Source organism: Nilaparvata lugens, chromosome 2 (assembly GCF_014356525.2).
Source record: "Nilaparvata lugens isolate BPH chromosome 2, ASM1435652v1, whole genome shotgun sequence".
Taxonomy (NCBI): domain Eukaryota; kingdom Metazoa; phylum Arthropoda; class Insecta; order Hemiptera; family Delphacidae; genus Nilaparvata; species Nilaparvata lugens.
Window position 1 is genome coordinate 22437932 of NC_052505.1, and position 19004 is coordinate 22456935.

A 19004-nucleotide genomic window follows, 5' to 3' on the forward strand; every position below is an offset into this window, starting at 1 on the left:
TGTTTAGGGGGCTATGAATTTTATTTGGCCAACCACACCCGTACTGACCGATATTCATACCGATTGTATTGACCGATTTAAATACTGTATTTTTACCTACAAGCTACATTCGCCGCTCCACTATTATGTTTTCACCCATAGTCATAGGCATAGTTATAATAGTCATGACGGTTCGATCCATCTGTTAAAAATAATGGTGGAACAGAAAGCTAACACTTGAACCTTCCCTTTTAGCGAAAAGGGTGCGTTCAAGAACTTTTGATAAAACTACCAACTATAGGCATATAAGCTAAAAGTAAATTTCATACAAAAAAATAAGTAGCCTACATTTCTCTCTACAACGTTTTTCTTATCATACTCTTCTGGAAATTGAACAATTTTTTTGAAACCCTCATTGATCGAGGTAAAAATACTTGAGAAATAAATGCAGCAGTGCTTTGTGGATCAATCAAATTTATTTTAAACATTAAAAAGATCCAAGGTCAATAGTTTATATAAAACTCCTTGTATGATTGGACAAATTGCAAATGCTATACGATACAAAACGGTAGTCTACTATTAAAAAAGACCTCAATCCAAATTTGTTCACTACATATTGACTACGAAAAGTTAAAAGTTTTAAACTTCTTTATAATAAAGGAGTGTATTAAACCAAATTTATGGACCAAATTCAAATTTCCTCATGAACGGATGTTTCTTTGGAGTCATTTCATCTAAAAATAATTTTTCTGCGTTTTTCAGGTACTGCTCTTCGCGCATAAGTTCCTTTTTTAGTTGATTTTCTTCATTTTGTCTCAGCCTTTCCTGTAACAATGTATAGTTTTTTATATAATCAAATATTAGATTGTTTTGCAATGCAATGTTTGTTTGGGTTGAATTATTTACTATTAACTTACCTCGGCTAGCTTCTTCTCCATTTCTTGTTCTTTCAATAGTTTTCCATACATCCTCTTCTTAATAGCTTCGTTCAGTTTTCTCTCTTTTTCCATCTCTTCCATTTTTCTGTATTGTTTCTGCAATTTTTCATCTTCTAGAGCTTTTTTCTCTTTCTCTTCTTTGGATTTCAATTGTTTCATCTCCAGTTGTCTTGACCGTTCCCTCAATACTTCCTGTTTAAAAACATCACTTATTTGATTAGTTGGAAATACTACTTGCCTAATGTCTATAATACTGGAATGAAATGCAGAATTAGAAACTTTTACTTGATTAATCACAATATAATAATGATTAATGATTTTAATATTGCATTACAAAAATATACTTTAAATAAGAATCTATTTTACCACACTTTACTTTATCATTTAAAAAATGGAATATTTTTTTTAAATTAGGTAAATTACTTCAATAAAAATAGTGAAATCAGAATCAGAATGGCTGGAGTTCCGGCATCAGTTAGCCAATCGATAAAGTTGATTGAATTCATTAGGCTATCCAATTACGATGTATTACAGTGCATAGCAAAATAATATATCATGACTATAATTACAAAAGTAGCATATTTAGCCTAATAATTTAAATAATTATGACTTCATCCAGGTAGCACAGAAGCGATACCTTAACGTTGAAAAGACGTTTAAATTCAACGTTGAAAACACGAGAAAATGTCCGCCGTTTCCACATTATTTTCAACGTTGAATAATAGTTGAAAAAACATTGTAACAACCATTATTTTCAACTATAAATAGACGTTGAAAGCACGTCGTGACAACCATTATTTTCAACCATAAATAGACGTTGAAAGCACGTTGTGACAACCATTATTTTCAACTATAAATAGACGTTGAATTAGACATACTTTTGAACCGGTACCTTATCAATTACATGGTAATATTTCTAAAATCATTTGAAAAGAGATGAAAATACGAAATCATATTTCCATTTATTTACATATGATTTCATGTAACAGAAATATTACCCTGCAATGCGGTACATTGGTAAGTTGACATTAAAAACACACAATAAAAACCATATTCATCTCTTTTCTGTATAGGGCTACTTTTTATAGAAATAGAAAGGAAAATAAAAATCTCAGTATCCTTTTCGAATTATTTAATCACTATTATTAATCATTATTTAAATGATTCAAAAAGGATACTGAGATTTTTATTTTTCTTTCTATTTCCATATTACTTCAATTTTGATCCACAAAAATAGTATGATGAAAGGTTGTTTAAAGAACTAAGATGGTTACAACCAAATTACCATGGTAATTTAATATACTCTGCCAAGCTCAAAAACATTTTATGTCTGTAAGAAACATAAATTTAAACTATTATTTCAAGAATTCAGCAGTTGTTTAAAAATCTTGAATTTTTAGTATGATAATTTTATCTGTGGTGAGCAAAAATAGCTCAATTCTTTCTAGCAAATAATATAGATCATGTAAATTTTTACTTGACATTTATGCCAGTTTTAAACTATGCCAATTGGCAAAACAATAATAATTGTCAATTAGTTTTTATTTAGCTATGCCTAGATGATGGTTCTAGAATTAAAAGATTCAATTGATACTTTACACCAGCTATAAATTTCAGAAGACAAGCAGTCCTGTGACAAAAACAATACATAGATAGCATAATGAAGATATTTGTGCAGTAATCAAAGTAATAGTAATTTATTTGGAAGTTAAGTAGTAGGCTACATGTAAAATACTTAAAACCAAGCTTACTGTATTATATTAATTTTTAATAATTATATTAAATTAGAGCCCTCTAATTTAAAACATAATATAACTTACCTAACCCTAACCTCAAATGTAAACATAATTATGTTCAACACACAATATTTGTTTTGGAGTTTAGACAATAAATCACCAAACAATCTCATCTTTTAAATAAGAATAATAAATTAAATAAACTTACCTAGTCAAAGTGGAATAGGTAGACTCTTCTAAAAGAGTTCACAGCTTTCATCAACGTGATGAGAATTCAAACATGAAATGGCGTTGATCAGTCGATCGTCGTTGATAGATCCGTTTTTGTGTAAGGACTACTGTAGCGCTGTGAGTGGTGGAATTGGAAGCTCGTTTTCAACGTGTTTTCAACGATAGATCAACCGTTGAAAACAACGTTGCATTTAAAACGTTGAAAAATTCAACCGCTAACGGTTATTCAACCTCAACAACCAAATTTCAACGTTGGAAACACGTAGGTGTGCTACCTGGGAATATTACTTTTTCATAGTATATGAATTTATTTATCGAAAACAAAGTCTGTAAACGATACATGCTGCACTCTATACAATTCGATACAATTCATATTGTATCTAAACCTACCTGTTTCAACTCTTCTTTAGCAGCTGCCACTTGCATTTTTATTCGATTTTGTTCCATCTCAAGTGTTTCATTTTCTTTGTGTCGTAGCTGTGTTAACTTTCTTTGCGATTGTTCTTGTTCGAATTTTCTTTCCTCAAGGTACGCTCTGAACAGCTCCATTTCTTTTCTCATTTGTCTCTAAAGTTAGAAAATAGGAGAATACAATAATAATAACAATAATATTGCCTCTAACGATAAAACGGGAATCTTGTAAAGGTATAGAACAGTTGCAATTTATTCGTGATGAGGAATGCTCTTATTTCTCTCCACACTAACATGATAGAGATATAAAACCATCAAAATAAAAAATATATATAAAATAGTAATCAAACTGTCTACTTTATATGCCAGTGAGACACTTGACCTCATAAGGGAAGCTGATAAATGGGAAATCTAAAGAAGGAGGAAACGATAAAGCTAGGAAAATTCTTTGACCCAACTAATAAGGCCCTATGGACAGATGGGCTGAACATTTTAGCAGTGTCCTGAACCAAAATGATGATGGAGAAGACACAACCACTTATGCAAGTGCAGAACCCATGCTCCTTCCCCCTACATTGGAAGAAGTAGAAGAAATAATAAAGAGGCTGGCAGAGACACAATACCAGCTGAGTTGCTCAAGTATGGAGGAAAGAAAATCTTAAGAGCTGTACATGCCTTGGTTGGATGGATATGGGAGCAAGAAAAAATGCCGGAAGAATGGACTGAAGGTATAATATGTCCCATCTACACAAAATGTGATAAAATGGTATGCAGCAACTATAGAGGCATAACTTTACTCTGCACCTCTTACAAGATTTTTTCATCACTGCTGTTGAAACGATTAGGGGTCTATGCAGAAGAATTGATAGGAGATCATCAGTGTGGCTTCAGGCAAGGAAGAAGCACTGTGGACCAGATATTCGTAATGAGGCAAATCATAGAGAAATGTTATGAATATGATACAGATTTGCATATGCTCTTTGTGGACTTCTGCCAAGCATTTGATAGCATCAAAAGAGACAGAATGATGAATGTGCTAAATGAGATGGGAATCCCAAGAAAGTTGACCAGTCTCATAGAGATGACAATGTATGGTACAACAGCGCAAGTTAAAATAGGAAACAAACTGAGTCGCTCATTCAATGTTACAACCGGTGTAAGACAAGGTGACGCACTGTCAGCAACCCTCTTCAATTTGATGCTTGAAACAATACTTCAGAAGATAGGTACAAGTAACACAATACTTAACAGAACAAGTCAAATACTGGCCTATGCGGATGATGTGGTGCTGATAGCAAGGAATCGCGATAAGTTGAAAGATATTTTCAGCACAATGAAAGAGGAAGCAAGAGAGCTGGGTCTGGAAATTAATATTGGAAAGATTAAGTATATGAGAATGTCTGCAAATGAAAGGAGAAGGCACGTAGACAACTTGATACTATCAGATGATTGCAGCATTGAAGGTGTCAGCGAGTTTAAATATCTTGGAGTTACACTGACAGCCGACAATAAGACTAGCCAAGAAATTTCTAGCAGAATTATGATGGGCAATCGAGCGTATTTTTCAAATCAAAGGATTTTTAAGAGTAGAATAGTATCAAGAGCAACTAAAGTGAAAATGTACAAGACGTTAGTCCGACCGGTTGTGACATATGGAGCAGAGACATGGACATTGCTGAGCAGGGATGAAAGAGCACTGAAGTCATCGAGAGAAAGATGTATCGAAGGATCTGGGGACCACTATGTGATGGAGGGGTTTGGAGAACCAGACAAAACAGCGAAATCGAAGATTTTGGGGGAAGGAAATATTGTAAGATTTATTAAGGCAAGAAGGATGGAATGGCTTGGACATGTGGTGAGAATGAATATGGAAAGTACACAACTTGGACTGCTGGATGGACGAATGATGGGGACGAGAAAGAGAGGAAGACCGAGAACGAGATGGATAAATGATGTGATAGGTGATATGCGTGTGCTGGGCGTATCCAACAACTGGCGACAAAGATCCCAGAGAAGAGACGATTGGAGGCATTGTGTTGAGGAGTCCAAGGTCCACCCAGGACTGTAGAGCCAACTAAAGTAAGTAAGTAATAAGGCCCTAGGAAATGTTAGTTTACAGAGAAATACCAAGTTGTGGCTACCAATTGAGACTAGAATAGAATAGAATACTTTTTAGAAATACCATTAAATAAACAGTTTATACAATAGGCTTTGTCGTTTATATACCGTAATATGTGAGGACTCAAAAGCGATCCAGTCAGTTATACTTAGGCTCAGAGGATATTCTATATAATAATGAATTATAAGCAAAACCATACATGATTAGTCACTAAATAATAATATTACTTACTAGTACTTAAATACACACAATTATCATTAGATTAGCTTAATTAGGTTGGAAATAAACAATTATATGAAAAAACTATTTAGAATATTAATAATAGGTATCCCTCGTTTCCCTATGACCATACAGTCAAACCCAATTTATTCTGTTTATTTAATAAAATCTCAAATAACGATGGTAAGAATTTAAGCAAGAGAATGTGTAATTTTTCAAATCTAAACTTCTATATGAACGAGTAAATTCATAGAAAAGGTTTCATCAAAACAAATCAATTTATTGCAAATAATAAGAAGTGATAGAAAGAGTAAGCTCAAGCCCCATTCATTGAATAGGATCTTATTATTAAGTTGGGTCACTGTATAATATAATATTTTATTATTTGGCATGTGTATAGTAGATTTCTGATGAGTACGTCAGTCGCGCTTGTGGAACTGTAATCGTTAATTGAGATTGTATAAACTCTAGACTGTGTGCTATCCAAATAATTAAAGTAGAGACAATTGGGCTATATAGTCTTTGTGAACATTGCATCACAATGCCAACAACTGATAGAATGCAGAATAATATATTGAACGAATTGATTCCAAGTTGAATCACTTATTCCAATAATTCTGACATCTATGAGAGTAGCAAAAATTATCTTGTAACATAAGAAATTAGAAGTTAGCACTTGAAAGCCATAATTTCAATTTTTCTTCAATATGAAAAAAATTGCTATTATAGTAGTATAAACTCACATAAACTATTTATTTTCTCTTCAGTATTTTATTTCAATCAATTTTTTATTTCAGTTGAGTTTTCGTTGAGCGTGTGTGTGTATATTGTGTATGTGTATCTGTTTAGAAAATTTTAGTAATTTTATTTATTTAGTATTGATAGAATTTCAGGTATATTCTCATTTCTATTCTGTATAACAAATTAGGTTCTACTCTTTGTTTCTAGAAGTTATCTATTCATTTTCTGTTCTGAATATGTTAATTGTTCATTTGTTTCCATTATAATGTAGTGCTAGTAAGCATTGGGTCTTGCAAGACCTGACAATACATTGTCATTTGTGATAAACAATCAATTAAGCATGCGTTGATTGCAAATACTACAAATTTAAATTATTGTCACTGTAGCAAAGCGTGATAAAAATCATAATGTTTATTAGTTTGAATCTCGGCAGTGAGATATTATTTTGATAACGGTTCCCTTTACATTGCTGATAATCGTTGTAACTGCCTGTTTAGTGAAATCTAAAAAAATACTGCCTTGGCCTACAATACAGCCTACAACAAAAGCAACAAAAGATAAGGTAAAGAAACTTTTCCACCAAGGATAAAAATATATAATGCAATCAATTAATTATTAATTGTCCCAGCCTATCATTGAAATAATAAATGAAACATTTATAAACATGGAGGATAGCCCTAAAAAAAAGATCAACTTGAAATATTTCTTACTACAGTGAGGTTCACATTATAATGACAGTATTAATCAACTTTTGTTTTGCTATCCTTGTCTATCATTCGACAAAGCCGGTGGTACTATCCTTTTCTTAGTCCACAACGATACCAATTATGTTTTTGACAGTGTAGAAATATAATTAATTAATGCAGAGAATCGGCATCGCTATTCTTCTATCTTTATCCACTGCCATTATTACGTGGACCTCACTATAGTAGGTAACCCGTGCTTCGCAAGGGTCTATTTTAAAACTGCAAAATGAAAACTTGACGTATAAAAAATTCGAAATTTGAAAATAGGCCTATAACCATCCTCGGTTAATGAAGAATCTTTATGCAAAATTTCAAATCAATCAGTCCAGTAGTTCAGACGTGATGATGTGTCAAACATAATTTTCCTACATCACGTACGTGTATGACCAGCTCTTTCCATTATTATAGTAAAGATGATGGATAGATGGATGATTTATCAGTATCTTTGAATGAGAATAACTTTTGAACGGTTTGAGAAATCGGTGGGGTTTTGATGCGACAGAAAATCAGTTATTTTTATTCGAATAGGATCCCCAATCATATCTATCATCTAATGTCCCTTTTAAAAGAAATGTTCAGCTGCTTCTATACAACAACTTCAATGATAGGCATACAGCATGAAGACATACAGCATACAGCATACATAATGTCCATTTCATTTGTACTGGTGGCAAAATTTTACATTAAAAATAATTATTTGATAAAATCCAAGTTCAATTGTAATGAAAACAAATTCCTTCAAAAAATAATTGATAATAATACGTTTCGAGGGAAAAAATTAAGAACAAAAAAATTGGGAAGCATCGGAATTCGAATCAAGGAACCATCAACCCGTAAGCTAGCGTTTTGCCGTTACGCTACACGGCCGTTCGAAAATGATAGCCTTGTAACAGCATTATAGCCTCCTCATAAAAAAACACACTTTGGGCTGCAACAATGTAGCCTATGGAACTTCATGTAAGGTAGCATAGATGAAATTTGAACATTAATTCTAAAAAATCTAGAAGGAAAATTGAAATTTGGGCTTCCAGGTGCACACGAGATTGATATTTTTAGAATATATGTGCAAAATTTGGAGATCTAAATCATTCCCGTTTTTCCGGTATGCAATCCACAAGTTGACATGTTTTGATGCGAACAAACGAACACACGAACAAACACAACCCTACTCTCTCTTATTATATATAGATGCAATCCACAAGTTGGCATGTTTTGATGCGAACAAACGAACACACGAACAAACACAACCCTACTCTCTCTTGTTATATAGATTGGGCAAAACTGTAACTATTATTGTATTGGTATCTTCCGCAATGAGTAAGTTCCATTAGAATTAAATACTAGAATTATAATTAAAAATATACCTTTTGATCGACATTGGCCGTTCTTTCTTTGTCCAATTCATATTGTATCAACTCACAGAACGCTCTATCAGTTTCCTTTTTCTCAGCTTTCCTCCATTCTTGCAGCTCTTTAGCTCTTTTCAACTGTTCTTCCATTTCTTCACGACATTTTTGTCGCGCTTTCATGTTCTTCTCCTTCTCTTCATCTTTTTCCTTTTGTATTTGTAAACGCAGCTCTTCGGCAAGCCTTGCTTCCTCCACTCTCATTCGCTCTTGCTCTCTCTCAATTAATCTCTTCTCCTCTAATTGCTGTTCATAAATTTTCGCTATCTCTTTCAGACGGTACTGTCTTTCATCCTCCATTTTTTTCTCGTACTCTTTCTGTAAAAAAATAAACAGAAGTACAGAACGTTGTGTTGTTCCTACCCAATCATATTATTTTATATGATTTGTAATATTGTATCCACGAATAAATAAATAAATAAACGATAAAGTAATAAGACGTTCAAAAAAATTAATGAGAAAAATAAGCTTTTCGTATTCAACTAAGATTATTTTTTCACTTCAACTCAAAAAATGAAACAATTTATGTAGGTATTTGGAGTTGTTTAAGGTTAAAGGAAAAAAATTAGTATTTTGATAAGGCTACTTGGAAGTTCAATTGCTAACACCCCTATATTTGTGTTTGAAATAAAATAATGTAAGGGTGCTAGTAGTTCTTTGTAATTAAATGAAGAAAAAATATTCCAGTAGGAACAAGCACAGGTTTTTCAACACTACATATTGTTAATAAAGTTGAAGTCTATAATCAGGAACAGTTGCATTTGAAGAGTGTTAATGGATTCAAAAATGATAATATTTATAACAGCCTATGGTGCAAATTTCCTACAACAATTTATTCGATTTATCAGAGTTTCATGACTGTCTAATAAAGGGATGGCTTGAACGAAAACAGTTTTTTCACTTTGTTTTGGAGCAATTTTAGATCATAAATTTTGGATTTTTTTTTGAACGGTAGTGTGGCGATAGTAGTTTCAAGGCTAAAAATAAACTTTCTTCTGGTAATATTTTTCAAAGTTTTTTGATTTTCATATCATCAAGTTAACAAAATGAAAAAGTTTTCTCGGGAAAACATTTTTTTCCGATCATTAATTTTTGAGATATGAGCGCCTTAAATTTAATTTTTTGGGACAGCACATTTAAAATTCGGTAACAGATAAATCCATGAGATTTAGAGGATTGATTCTCCATGGTATTGTTGATTTAGTGAAACAAAAAATTCTGAAAATTCAATTTTTGATAAAGTTATTTTTACCGAAAATAACTAAAAAAAAGTATTTTTGGTAATTTTTAGTAAATTGAATAACTTTATCAAAAATTGATATTTTCAGAATATTTTTGTTTCACTAGATCAACAATACCATGAAGAATCAATCCTATAAATCTCATGGATTTATCTGTTACCGAATTTAAAATGTGCTGTCCCAAAAATTGAAACTTTAGGCGCTCATATCTCAAAAATTAATGATCGAGAAAGCATTTTTATTCTGATAGCTTGATGATAAACAAATCGAAAAACTTTGAAAAATATTACCAGTAGAGAGTTTATTTTTAGCCTTTGCACATCCTGAGTAAAAGCTTCTCTGGTGGTGGCAATCCTAGATGCCAGTGAATAATTCTCACCTTATCTTCGGCATCCTTTTTTATTAGTTTATTGTACACTTCATCGCGCTCTCTATCTCGCTTTTCTTGCGCTAGTTTGTCTTTTATCTGCAGTTCGTGTATATGAGTCAGAATTTTCCTATTACGACTGTGGATCTTGGATCGTAGATCATCGCACCTTTCCCTAAAAAAATATGATAAATATGATACATTTTTCATAAGGAAATCATTAACATGATTAGTGTTTTGTAACTATGTATAATAGTTTCTAATAATTCATAATCAAACATGAGACACATATTAGTAAAAACAATAATTATAAAAACCTTATGTAGTGGCCTTTATTAAAAACTTTGAAAAATAGTGCAACAAATATTTAGTATTTTGAACAGTTTATATTCAAACAGTTGAAATATTTCAACAAATATTTAGTATTTAAATAGTTGAAATATTTTAATGTTTTTAATAATAAAGGGTACTACAAGGTTTTTATATTGTTTTTATTAATTTGTGCAAAAGTAGGCCATACAAGTGAAGTGATTTTATGAGACACATACTATTCTTCAGGAGGGTTGGATAATAAACATTTTTTCAAATATTTATATTCTTTTTGTAATTTTTTAATATTATTAGAACATGCAAAAACGTGATTTTACTTGTATTGTTGTAGTCGTTTTTCTTCAGCTAAAGCTCTTCGGTCAGCTTCCTCTTTCAACCGGATGTCCTGGAGACTCCTCTGCATTCCATCCAAACGCGCCTTTTCACAAGCTTCAAATTTGCTTTTATATTCCTCACTGTACTGATATTCTTCTCTTAGCAGCATATTTCTCAATCTGCAAGGTACCATATATGCGTAATATTTCATTGTACATGTAGCCTACTTATTCTTATGTGATTTATTGTTCAAAAATGTGTTGGAGTTACGTATAATATTAATTTCATTAGATTTACGTTGCACTCATCCGTTCCAATTTCCATACCGTAAGACTGTTTTCGTGCGGTTGACCATAGCGGTCTGCCTTGATAGTAGGCTACAGTTCTAGTTTGGCTGTCCTGATAGTGAAAATTGATCTTTTCCAGTGAAGAGAGCATGAATTGGGGAGTATTTACAAGAAGAACTGTCAGCCGGGCGAAGTTTATAAGTTCCCTGTTCTTGAAAACTGAATGCATGGAAACTTAAGTTTATAATTATTATTGAAAATTATAGTCAACCGCGTTTTTCATCTTTCAGAGAAATCAGGGCTGACGTCCCTCAAAGGAGTGTGCTGGACCCACACTTGTATTGTACCTTCTGTACACATCTGATATACCTCAATCCGAAAATGTAACAGTAGCAACATTTGCTATTTACACAGCAGTTTTATCAGTTGTTGGAACTGTTGAAGATTCTACAGAGAAATTGCAGATGATAGTCAACGGAATCAATGTTTGCACAAAGCACTGGCTTATAAAATTGAATGAAGCAAAGTCAATTCAAGTTAACTTTACAAACAAAAGAGTTGAATACATCCCTTTGACAATGGGAATAATGTACCCTATTCCAATGTGGGCATGACGCTGGATGCCAAGCTTAGATGCAAGGACCGTGTGAAGAAGAAAAGAGAGCAACTTGGCATCAAATTCAAGAAAATGAACTGGCTACTTGGAGTTGTCCATTTATAGAAAATTTCTTCTCTCCAAGCAGATTTTCAAGCCGGTGTGGACCTACGGAATTCAACACTGGGGCTGCACCCAGAGGTTTTTCCTTCACAAACAATATTCTTATCAACTTAGGTCAAAATAGAATAGCTTATTTAACTATGAAAATCATGAAAAAATAGTCAACCGCCCTAAAATATTTCAATATCTGATGGAACTTGAAACAGATGAGTCCTCCTCATCAACCCCACCCCTTCCCACGAACCCATAGATGTTTATTTATTTATTTATTTACAATAATGTGTGGAAGCAACAGATCAACAAAGATCCATTTTGCTTCCATTATACAAAATTAACAAACCAAAGTGAAATCAGAATAATAATAATAATACAATGAGAAAAAGAAATAAGAAAAGAATAAAAATATATACATAAATATATCAATCGGAAAGAATAATATTATGATTACTTAATGATAAAGAATAAGTGTTTACTTATAATAAACACCCTGAGAGATACAAATGAAAAGCGGTGTATGCTAAGCTGAGAATATTTATAAAAAGTTACTTTAGCTATACTCTTAGATTAGATAAATTTAAATACAAATATGCTACAGACTCCTATCAAGTAGAACGTCTATCTATCAAGTAGAGCCTCTCTACATTTACGCTGGAACCTACTCTCTGAAAGATGAAAAATGTCCACCTCACCCGCAATCGCATTGAACAGCCTGGGGAGTCGATTCATTGGAGCAAAAAACCCATTCAATGTTCTACAATAACTCACTCCAAGGGTGAAGGCAGATCTCCGCGATATTGGAGAAATGTAGATATTGACTTGGGCCAGCAGCTCAGGTGCGTCAACAGCGTTATTCAGCAGCTTGTGCAAGAACACCAAATCGAGCACAGAGCGTCTAACACTGAGAGGATCTCCGCTTATTTTGATAATAATAATTTTAAAATTTTAGGAGGATCTCCTATTATTTGATAATAATAATTTTAAAAGGGTACTTGGAATTCTATTTTTATTTATATTGAAAAGTAGCTATAAAGAAAAAAACTATTTTATTTGATTATTCGATTGGGTGTTTGTTTCAGTTCATATACGAATATATTCATATAAAGCCTTCAATATAATAAAGTACATTGGTACTGCACCCTTAGAGGATATATAGCATTGGAAGCTGATTCTTGTTGAATAGCAATTATTGGAAATACAGAATTATAATTTCATTTACATAAATAATTATTTTAATCAATATTTACATAATAATAGGCTATAGCTCTTTATTTGATCTTGCTCAAGCATTAACCACAATCAAATATGATAATGCTCCAATATAGGCAAGTCAATGTTGTAGATATCAGTGATTGTGTTGGGAGTTGTTCCACAATCAACCACATTTGAATGATGTGGTTTCCACAATCAACCACATTTGATTTGAATCAACCACATTTTTCATGATGCCTGCCACTTTTTCAATCTATTCTATTACCTATCATTCAAATACATTTTTTGGCAAACCACTAATTCTACTCAATTCAGAATTTTCGAGTTTTTTATAAACTTCATAACTACTGACATTTAATTGATAAAAATTGATTCCCGATTTTTTTCCCAATAATTTACAGTAGCCTACTTATTGAAATTTCGGGGCTGAATACTGTACCCATAGTCCATGCAAATTACTTTTGACTTGGAGGGATATGCAGAGCAGAGAAATGGATGGAGATCAGCCAATTACAATGATGAATAGAGTTATAGACAGAAGCGCAGGTGCCAATTTGTCGATTAGACTCAGCCGACTCAGTGCTTTCAAAGAGGAAACATCGTATGCGTATCATGAGCAATTGAACACGCACTACCCTGACCGCTTTACAGCACGGCAACATCGCCGCAGGTGTATCCCTACTTTTCTCTGCTCCGCATATTCTTCCAAGTCAGAAGTAATATTGTGTGGACCAAATACTATATAGGTACCAAAATTTCAAGAAGTACCGTAAATTATTGGAAAAAATCCGAATTCAATTTTTAACAATTAAATATTGTCAGTTATGAATAATTAAAAAAAAATACTCGAAAATTCTCAATTAGTAGAATTAGTGGTTTGCCTCCGTGGTCACGCTGAAATGTAATAGCTTGGATAATAAGTTAATTTCATAAGCTTTCAGGTACCGTACTTCCGTTAAACGGGCATCAATTATTATTGGAAGAGCAGACTCTGACATATGTATTGGTATTATTTAACAATCGCTTCCCGGTGATTTGGGAAAATCTGAACTAGGTACTTTTTGAACTAGAGATAGGCCTAGTTAATTATAGAAATTTAAAAATATTTTCAATACAATAATATTGGAAGTCATTAATAAACCAAATTATAGGCCTAAAATTACTTGGTGGCATGTGAATAAGAAACTTGAGAAATGAAAAATTGATAAATACGGTACATCATAGATTGGAAAGATAGGAAAAAGCTTACTTTTCACGACGTTTTTGTAGATTACACTCAGCTTCTGATAATGCATTGTTTACACCCTCTTTAATCCGACTAGCAATATATTTCATTTCTACCACTTGACCAGAGTTATGAGAAATTAAACCCTCCATGTTGGTCTTTTTCCGGCATAATAACATGGAAGATGTCATCGGCATTTTTTGTTTATTCACCTGTTATAAAATGAAATAGTAACGTTTTCAAATTACTGTACCTACTTGAATAAATACTAGTATAAACTTGTTCATTTATACAAATATAAATTATTCAATTTTACAATAATTATTTGAAATGTGTATTTATGATCATTAAGATTTAAATATGTTGTGAAACTTCTTCATAAGGTAATTGTAAAACACAGTTTTATTTTAAAGTGTAAGTTTCAGTTGTGATGTAACACCTATAGGCTAAATTATAGTTGAATAAAGAAGTGATAAGACTCAATTGGAAAAATAAATAAATACATTTCACGTACGACAACATGAAAAATGTTGTTATGAACATGGGTTTTATGTGTATTTTTAATAATTATGAACTTACACTACTATATAAATAATTTGCGATTTCATAAGATTATCATTAATGATTTATATTAATATATAGGTACCAATACTATAATCTATTATTGTGTGTGATGATAATGTAAAAATAAAATTATCTTAGTGAGTAATTCATGTAATTATATATTTGTTTAAATAGGTGAACACAAATATTACCGTTCTCTATTATAAATTATTGATTGAAAATTGAAACTCCTTCAGAGATGAAAATCTTTCAGACTACTTATATAATTCAAGTTGAACTTAAAATTTTGACTTTACCCGTACACAAAACTCAATACATCCTATTAATTCTATCGTAAAAATATAACACACTTCCACACCTGTACAGAATAATTTTTAATAATCGGTGCAAAGGTGCACAAAAAACCCGAATATTTGAATAAAAATGACATACGATACCGGTAACCTACTAATAATAACTACTGCTAAGACGGTACCGTACCTACTAGGTACTTGTTTAGACAAAACGCCGGTTGGGAGTTTTGTTTGTTGTTGTCATGGAAACCTCGACGACATAATATTATACTGACATCGGTCTATACTGGTATTACATTTACAATGAGCAACGAGATGGTGAAATGAAGTCATTACATGAGCTATCATGCAAAAAAGCATGTCGTATCCAGGGGGGGGGGGTGGTTATAATGATGTATTAAGGTAGACGCACACAGATCGTCATCGGACGGATTGGATTATTTGATTTGATGCATTGCTTTCAATAATTGGAGTGCGCATACCTATCCGCATCCGTATATGTATGCGCACTCCAATTGAAAACAATGCATCGAATCTAATCATCCGATCCGTGCCGTCCGTCCGATGACGATCTGTGTGCGCCTAGAGCTACCTTTACCCCCCCCCCACCACCACAGAAATGTGACCTGAATATTTTTGTGTGGCCGGATCATCAACAAAAATTAGCTTACAATGTAATATTTTCTTTATATTGTATAAGTCGAAAAAATATAAGGGATAAGATAATAAAGGTCCACCAAGGACTGTAGAGCCAACTTAAGTCAGTTTTCGTCTCTAGGCTGCACCCTGAGGAGCTTAAACTTTTGAACATCTCTAACTATAAATTAGCTGCTTTCTATAGTCGAAGTGAGTACCAGTGCGGTGGTGTGGCCATTTTCATTGATGTGGATATGCATGCCCTATTTGCATGTGTTGATGTTACTACACATTGCATGGATAAGGCTCACGAATTTGCCTGTGTTTCTTATGAGCTTGCTAGACTGTATATTGTTCTGGTATACCGCTCCCCAGCTGGGAATTTTGAGAACTTCCTCCTTGCCCTTGAGAAACTTATTGCTGAACTTACCAGGGTAAACCCAAGCTTTGAGGTTGTGATCGGAGGTGACTTCAATGTGGATCTGCTGAAGGCTGATAACAGGGCTAAAGATTTTATCAATCTCCTTCGATCCTTGGACATGTATCTGGCCAACTGGCAGCCCACTAGACTCGATGCTTGCCTGGACAATGTGGCTTCAACCCTGAGGATTGATGACTGCATTAGGTGCTCTCCCTTAAACCTTTTCCTCAGTGACCACCTGGCACTCGAATGCACAGTTGAGGTGTCCGGTCTGGTGTCTGAGCCTGTGAGGCATCAGCGGCATGTCTGGGTGAGGCCCATTACACAGTGTGGACACAGCAACGTTTCCTCCAGCTCCTGGATAACATCAACTGGGACCTGCTGTTGGTTCACCCCTGTGCTGAGCTGAATTCTGAGCTTACATCATTCTTCAAAGAGTTCCTGTGCATCTTCAATGGCTGTTTTCCTCTAAAGAGGATCCTCCAGGGACAAAGTAAGAGGCATGGAGTGTCCTGGGTCACAGATGGACTGCTTGATTTGCGTGACCTGATGCTTGTGGCATATGAGAAATTTCGAGCTGATAGACTTCCATCTTCGAGGAGAATCTACTCTGGCCTGAAAAAGTCTTACCAGCAGGCAGTTAGGATGGCCAGATTGCAGTTCAACTCTGCACTTATTGACCGGTCTCCCAATAAGTGCAAGGCTGCCTGGAGTATTATCAGAGCAAGTACGGGTTCTTCAGTGCCATCTACTATTCCTGTTTCTGCGGATGATCTGCATGACACCTGGACTGACTCGATTCATAGGATCCGTGGGGGGATCCAAGCTTCCTCCTCAGTGGCGGTGGACCTGCTGGCTGCCTCAGTTCGCCCTCCAGACTCTCAGCTCCTGACCTGGCGCCCTGTGACATGTGAGGATGTTCTACGGATTGTGACTAGCTTGAGCAAATCTTCAAGTAAAGACATTTATTATATGTCTAGCTTATTTATTAAGGACATCATACTGTCTATTATTGAGCCTTTAACTGCTTGTATTAATCAGTGTCTCTTACAGGCCGTTTTTCCTGATGAGCTGAAGGTTGCAAAGACAGTACCAGTCTTCAAGAAGGGAGATAAAACTGACCCATCTAACTATAGGCCCATTTCTATTCTGCCTATAATCTCGAAAATTTTTGAGATTGTGATTGCGGAGCAGCTCCTTGAATATTGTGAGCAGTGCAGCTTGTTTGCGGCCACCCAGTTTGGTTTTAGAAAAGGAAGATCGACTGCTGATGCTGTCGATTTCCTTCTGCGTAAAATTTATGAGTGCTTTGAGAGGCGTGAGCTTGCTGGGCTCACATTATGTGACCTCAGCAAGGCTTTTGACACGCTTGATCATTCAATCCTTCTGAGAAAACTCAAGCACTATGGGGTCAGTGGATCCCCTCTTAGATTGATTCAATCCTACCTGGGGGGCCGCAGGCAGGCTGTACTGGCTAATGGTGTGTTGTCTGATATAAGAAACTGTGTCAACTGTGGTGTGCCTCAGGGCTCTGTCCTGGGGCCACTTCTATTTTTGATTTCAGTAAACGATGTAGCTTGCATGGATGGCAGAAGTGTTGTTTGCTATGCAGACGACACCAATTTTTACGATCATGGTCATGGAGTTGATGTACTGAGGGCCGAGATGTTGGAGACCAGGTTGTTTGCTACAGACTGGTTTTCTGCAAACCTCTTTCTTCTCAACGATGATAAAACACAGTCAATCATATTCAGCCTCAGAAATGGGGATGAGTATGATTTTTTCCCGGTGAAGCTGCTTGGGTTCGTTCTGGATAGAAAGCTCTCTTGGGCTGACCACATTGAGGCTGTCTGTTGCAGGCTGAGCAGAGTGGTTTTCCTGCTCAGGAAATTGAAATCCTGTATTCCTGCTTCTTATCTTAAGGTCTGCTATTTCTGTTTTTTCCAGAGCATTGTCCTGTATGGCCTCACTCTTTGGGGTGGAGCCACAGATGTTTCACGAGTGTTACTCATTCAGAAGAGGGCCCTGAGGATCCTTTGTGGTGCTGAGCGTCTTGCCCATTGTCGTCCCCTCTTTGTGAGAGAGAGAATCCTCACAGTCTTCTCCCTCTATGTACTTCAGACCCTCTGCAGAACACATGCAAATGTGGGGGAGCTTGTAACAAGGTAGAATTTTCACTCACATGAGACTAGAGGGAGACAGAGGCTGGACGAGCCCTACCAAAGACTGAGCAGGACACGATCGAGCTATGGTCATCTATCTGTCAGGCTCTTCAACAAGCTGCCGGTGATGGCTAGGAATCTGCCTGCCGGCAAATTTCGGAGGGTCCTGAGAGACTTATTGTTGGATAATCCTTTGTACTCACTCCGTGAGTTTTTCATGTTGGACAGCAGCTTGGTAAGCGCCTATTTTTAATTAATTTCTTTCCTCTGCTTGCTTTATTTGTTTTTCTTTTGGACTAGTAGGTCGACTGGCCTACTTGTTTCTGTTTGTTTTCTCATGACGTGTCCCTGGGGGTTTTTATGCCCACCTTATGGACTTAACATAAAATAACTAAATAACTAAAATAACTAAGTAAAGTAGGTTCAATAATCAAGAAATTATGTTGCCACAAGAAGTTACATGAATATCCAGATATAAATAAATATGAATAACCAGATATAAAAATACAGAAATTGCTCACTTAATATAATAGGATTGTCCATAGTAGGTAAAATGCTCACCTGTAGCTTAGTATGTAGAATGTAAAAGTATTCCTTCCTAAATATTTTATGACGTTCGAGTTCCTTGACAAAGAATTTTTTGATTCACTCGTTATTCCAAATACAAATCACTCTGTTAGAAGCTACGCTTGTATTGTCCTTTGAAGTGT

The 19004-nt window shown here is 34.6% G+C and overlaps 1 protein-coding gene across 5 annotated transcripts; it reads right to left on the reverse strand.

The window, feature by feature from the left end:
* Positions 1 to 436: 436 nt before the first annotated feature.
* LOC111063476 (cilia- and flagella-associated protein 53) lies at positions 437 to 18991 on the reverse strand. 5 transcript variants are annotated; one of them, XM_039420800.1, is made up of 8 exons: positions 16142 to 16432; positions 14243 to 14430; positions 10782 to 10958; positions 10147 to 10309; positions 8485 to 8844; positions 3275 to 3451; positions 897 to 1109; positions 437 to 804 (listed from the first exon to the last, which is right to left on the reverse strand). In XM_039420800.1, exons 1-8 carry the CDS (start codon positions 16331 to 16333, stop codon positions 658 to 660), a joined length of 1617 nt encoding a protein of 538 aa, XP_039276734.1. In that variant the 5' UTR covers positions 16334 to 16432; the 3' UTR covers positions 437 to 657. The 5 variants fall into 5 exon arrangements, with proteins under 5 accessions (XP_039276734.1, XP_039276738.1, XP_039276737.1 ...); XM_039420804.1 differs by lacking the exon at positions 16142 to 16432 and adding an exon at positions 14974 to 15267; XM_039420803.1 differs by lacking the exon at positions 16142 to 16432 and adding an exon at positions 18856 to 18991 and having other exon boundaries at positions 441 to 804.
* Positions 18992 to 19004: the final 13 nt, after the last annotated feature.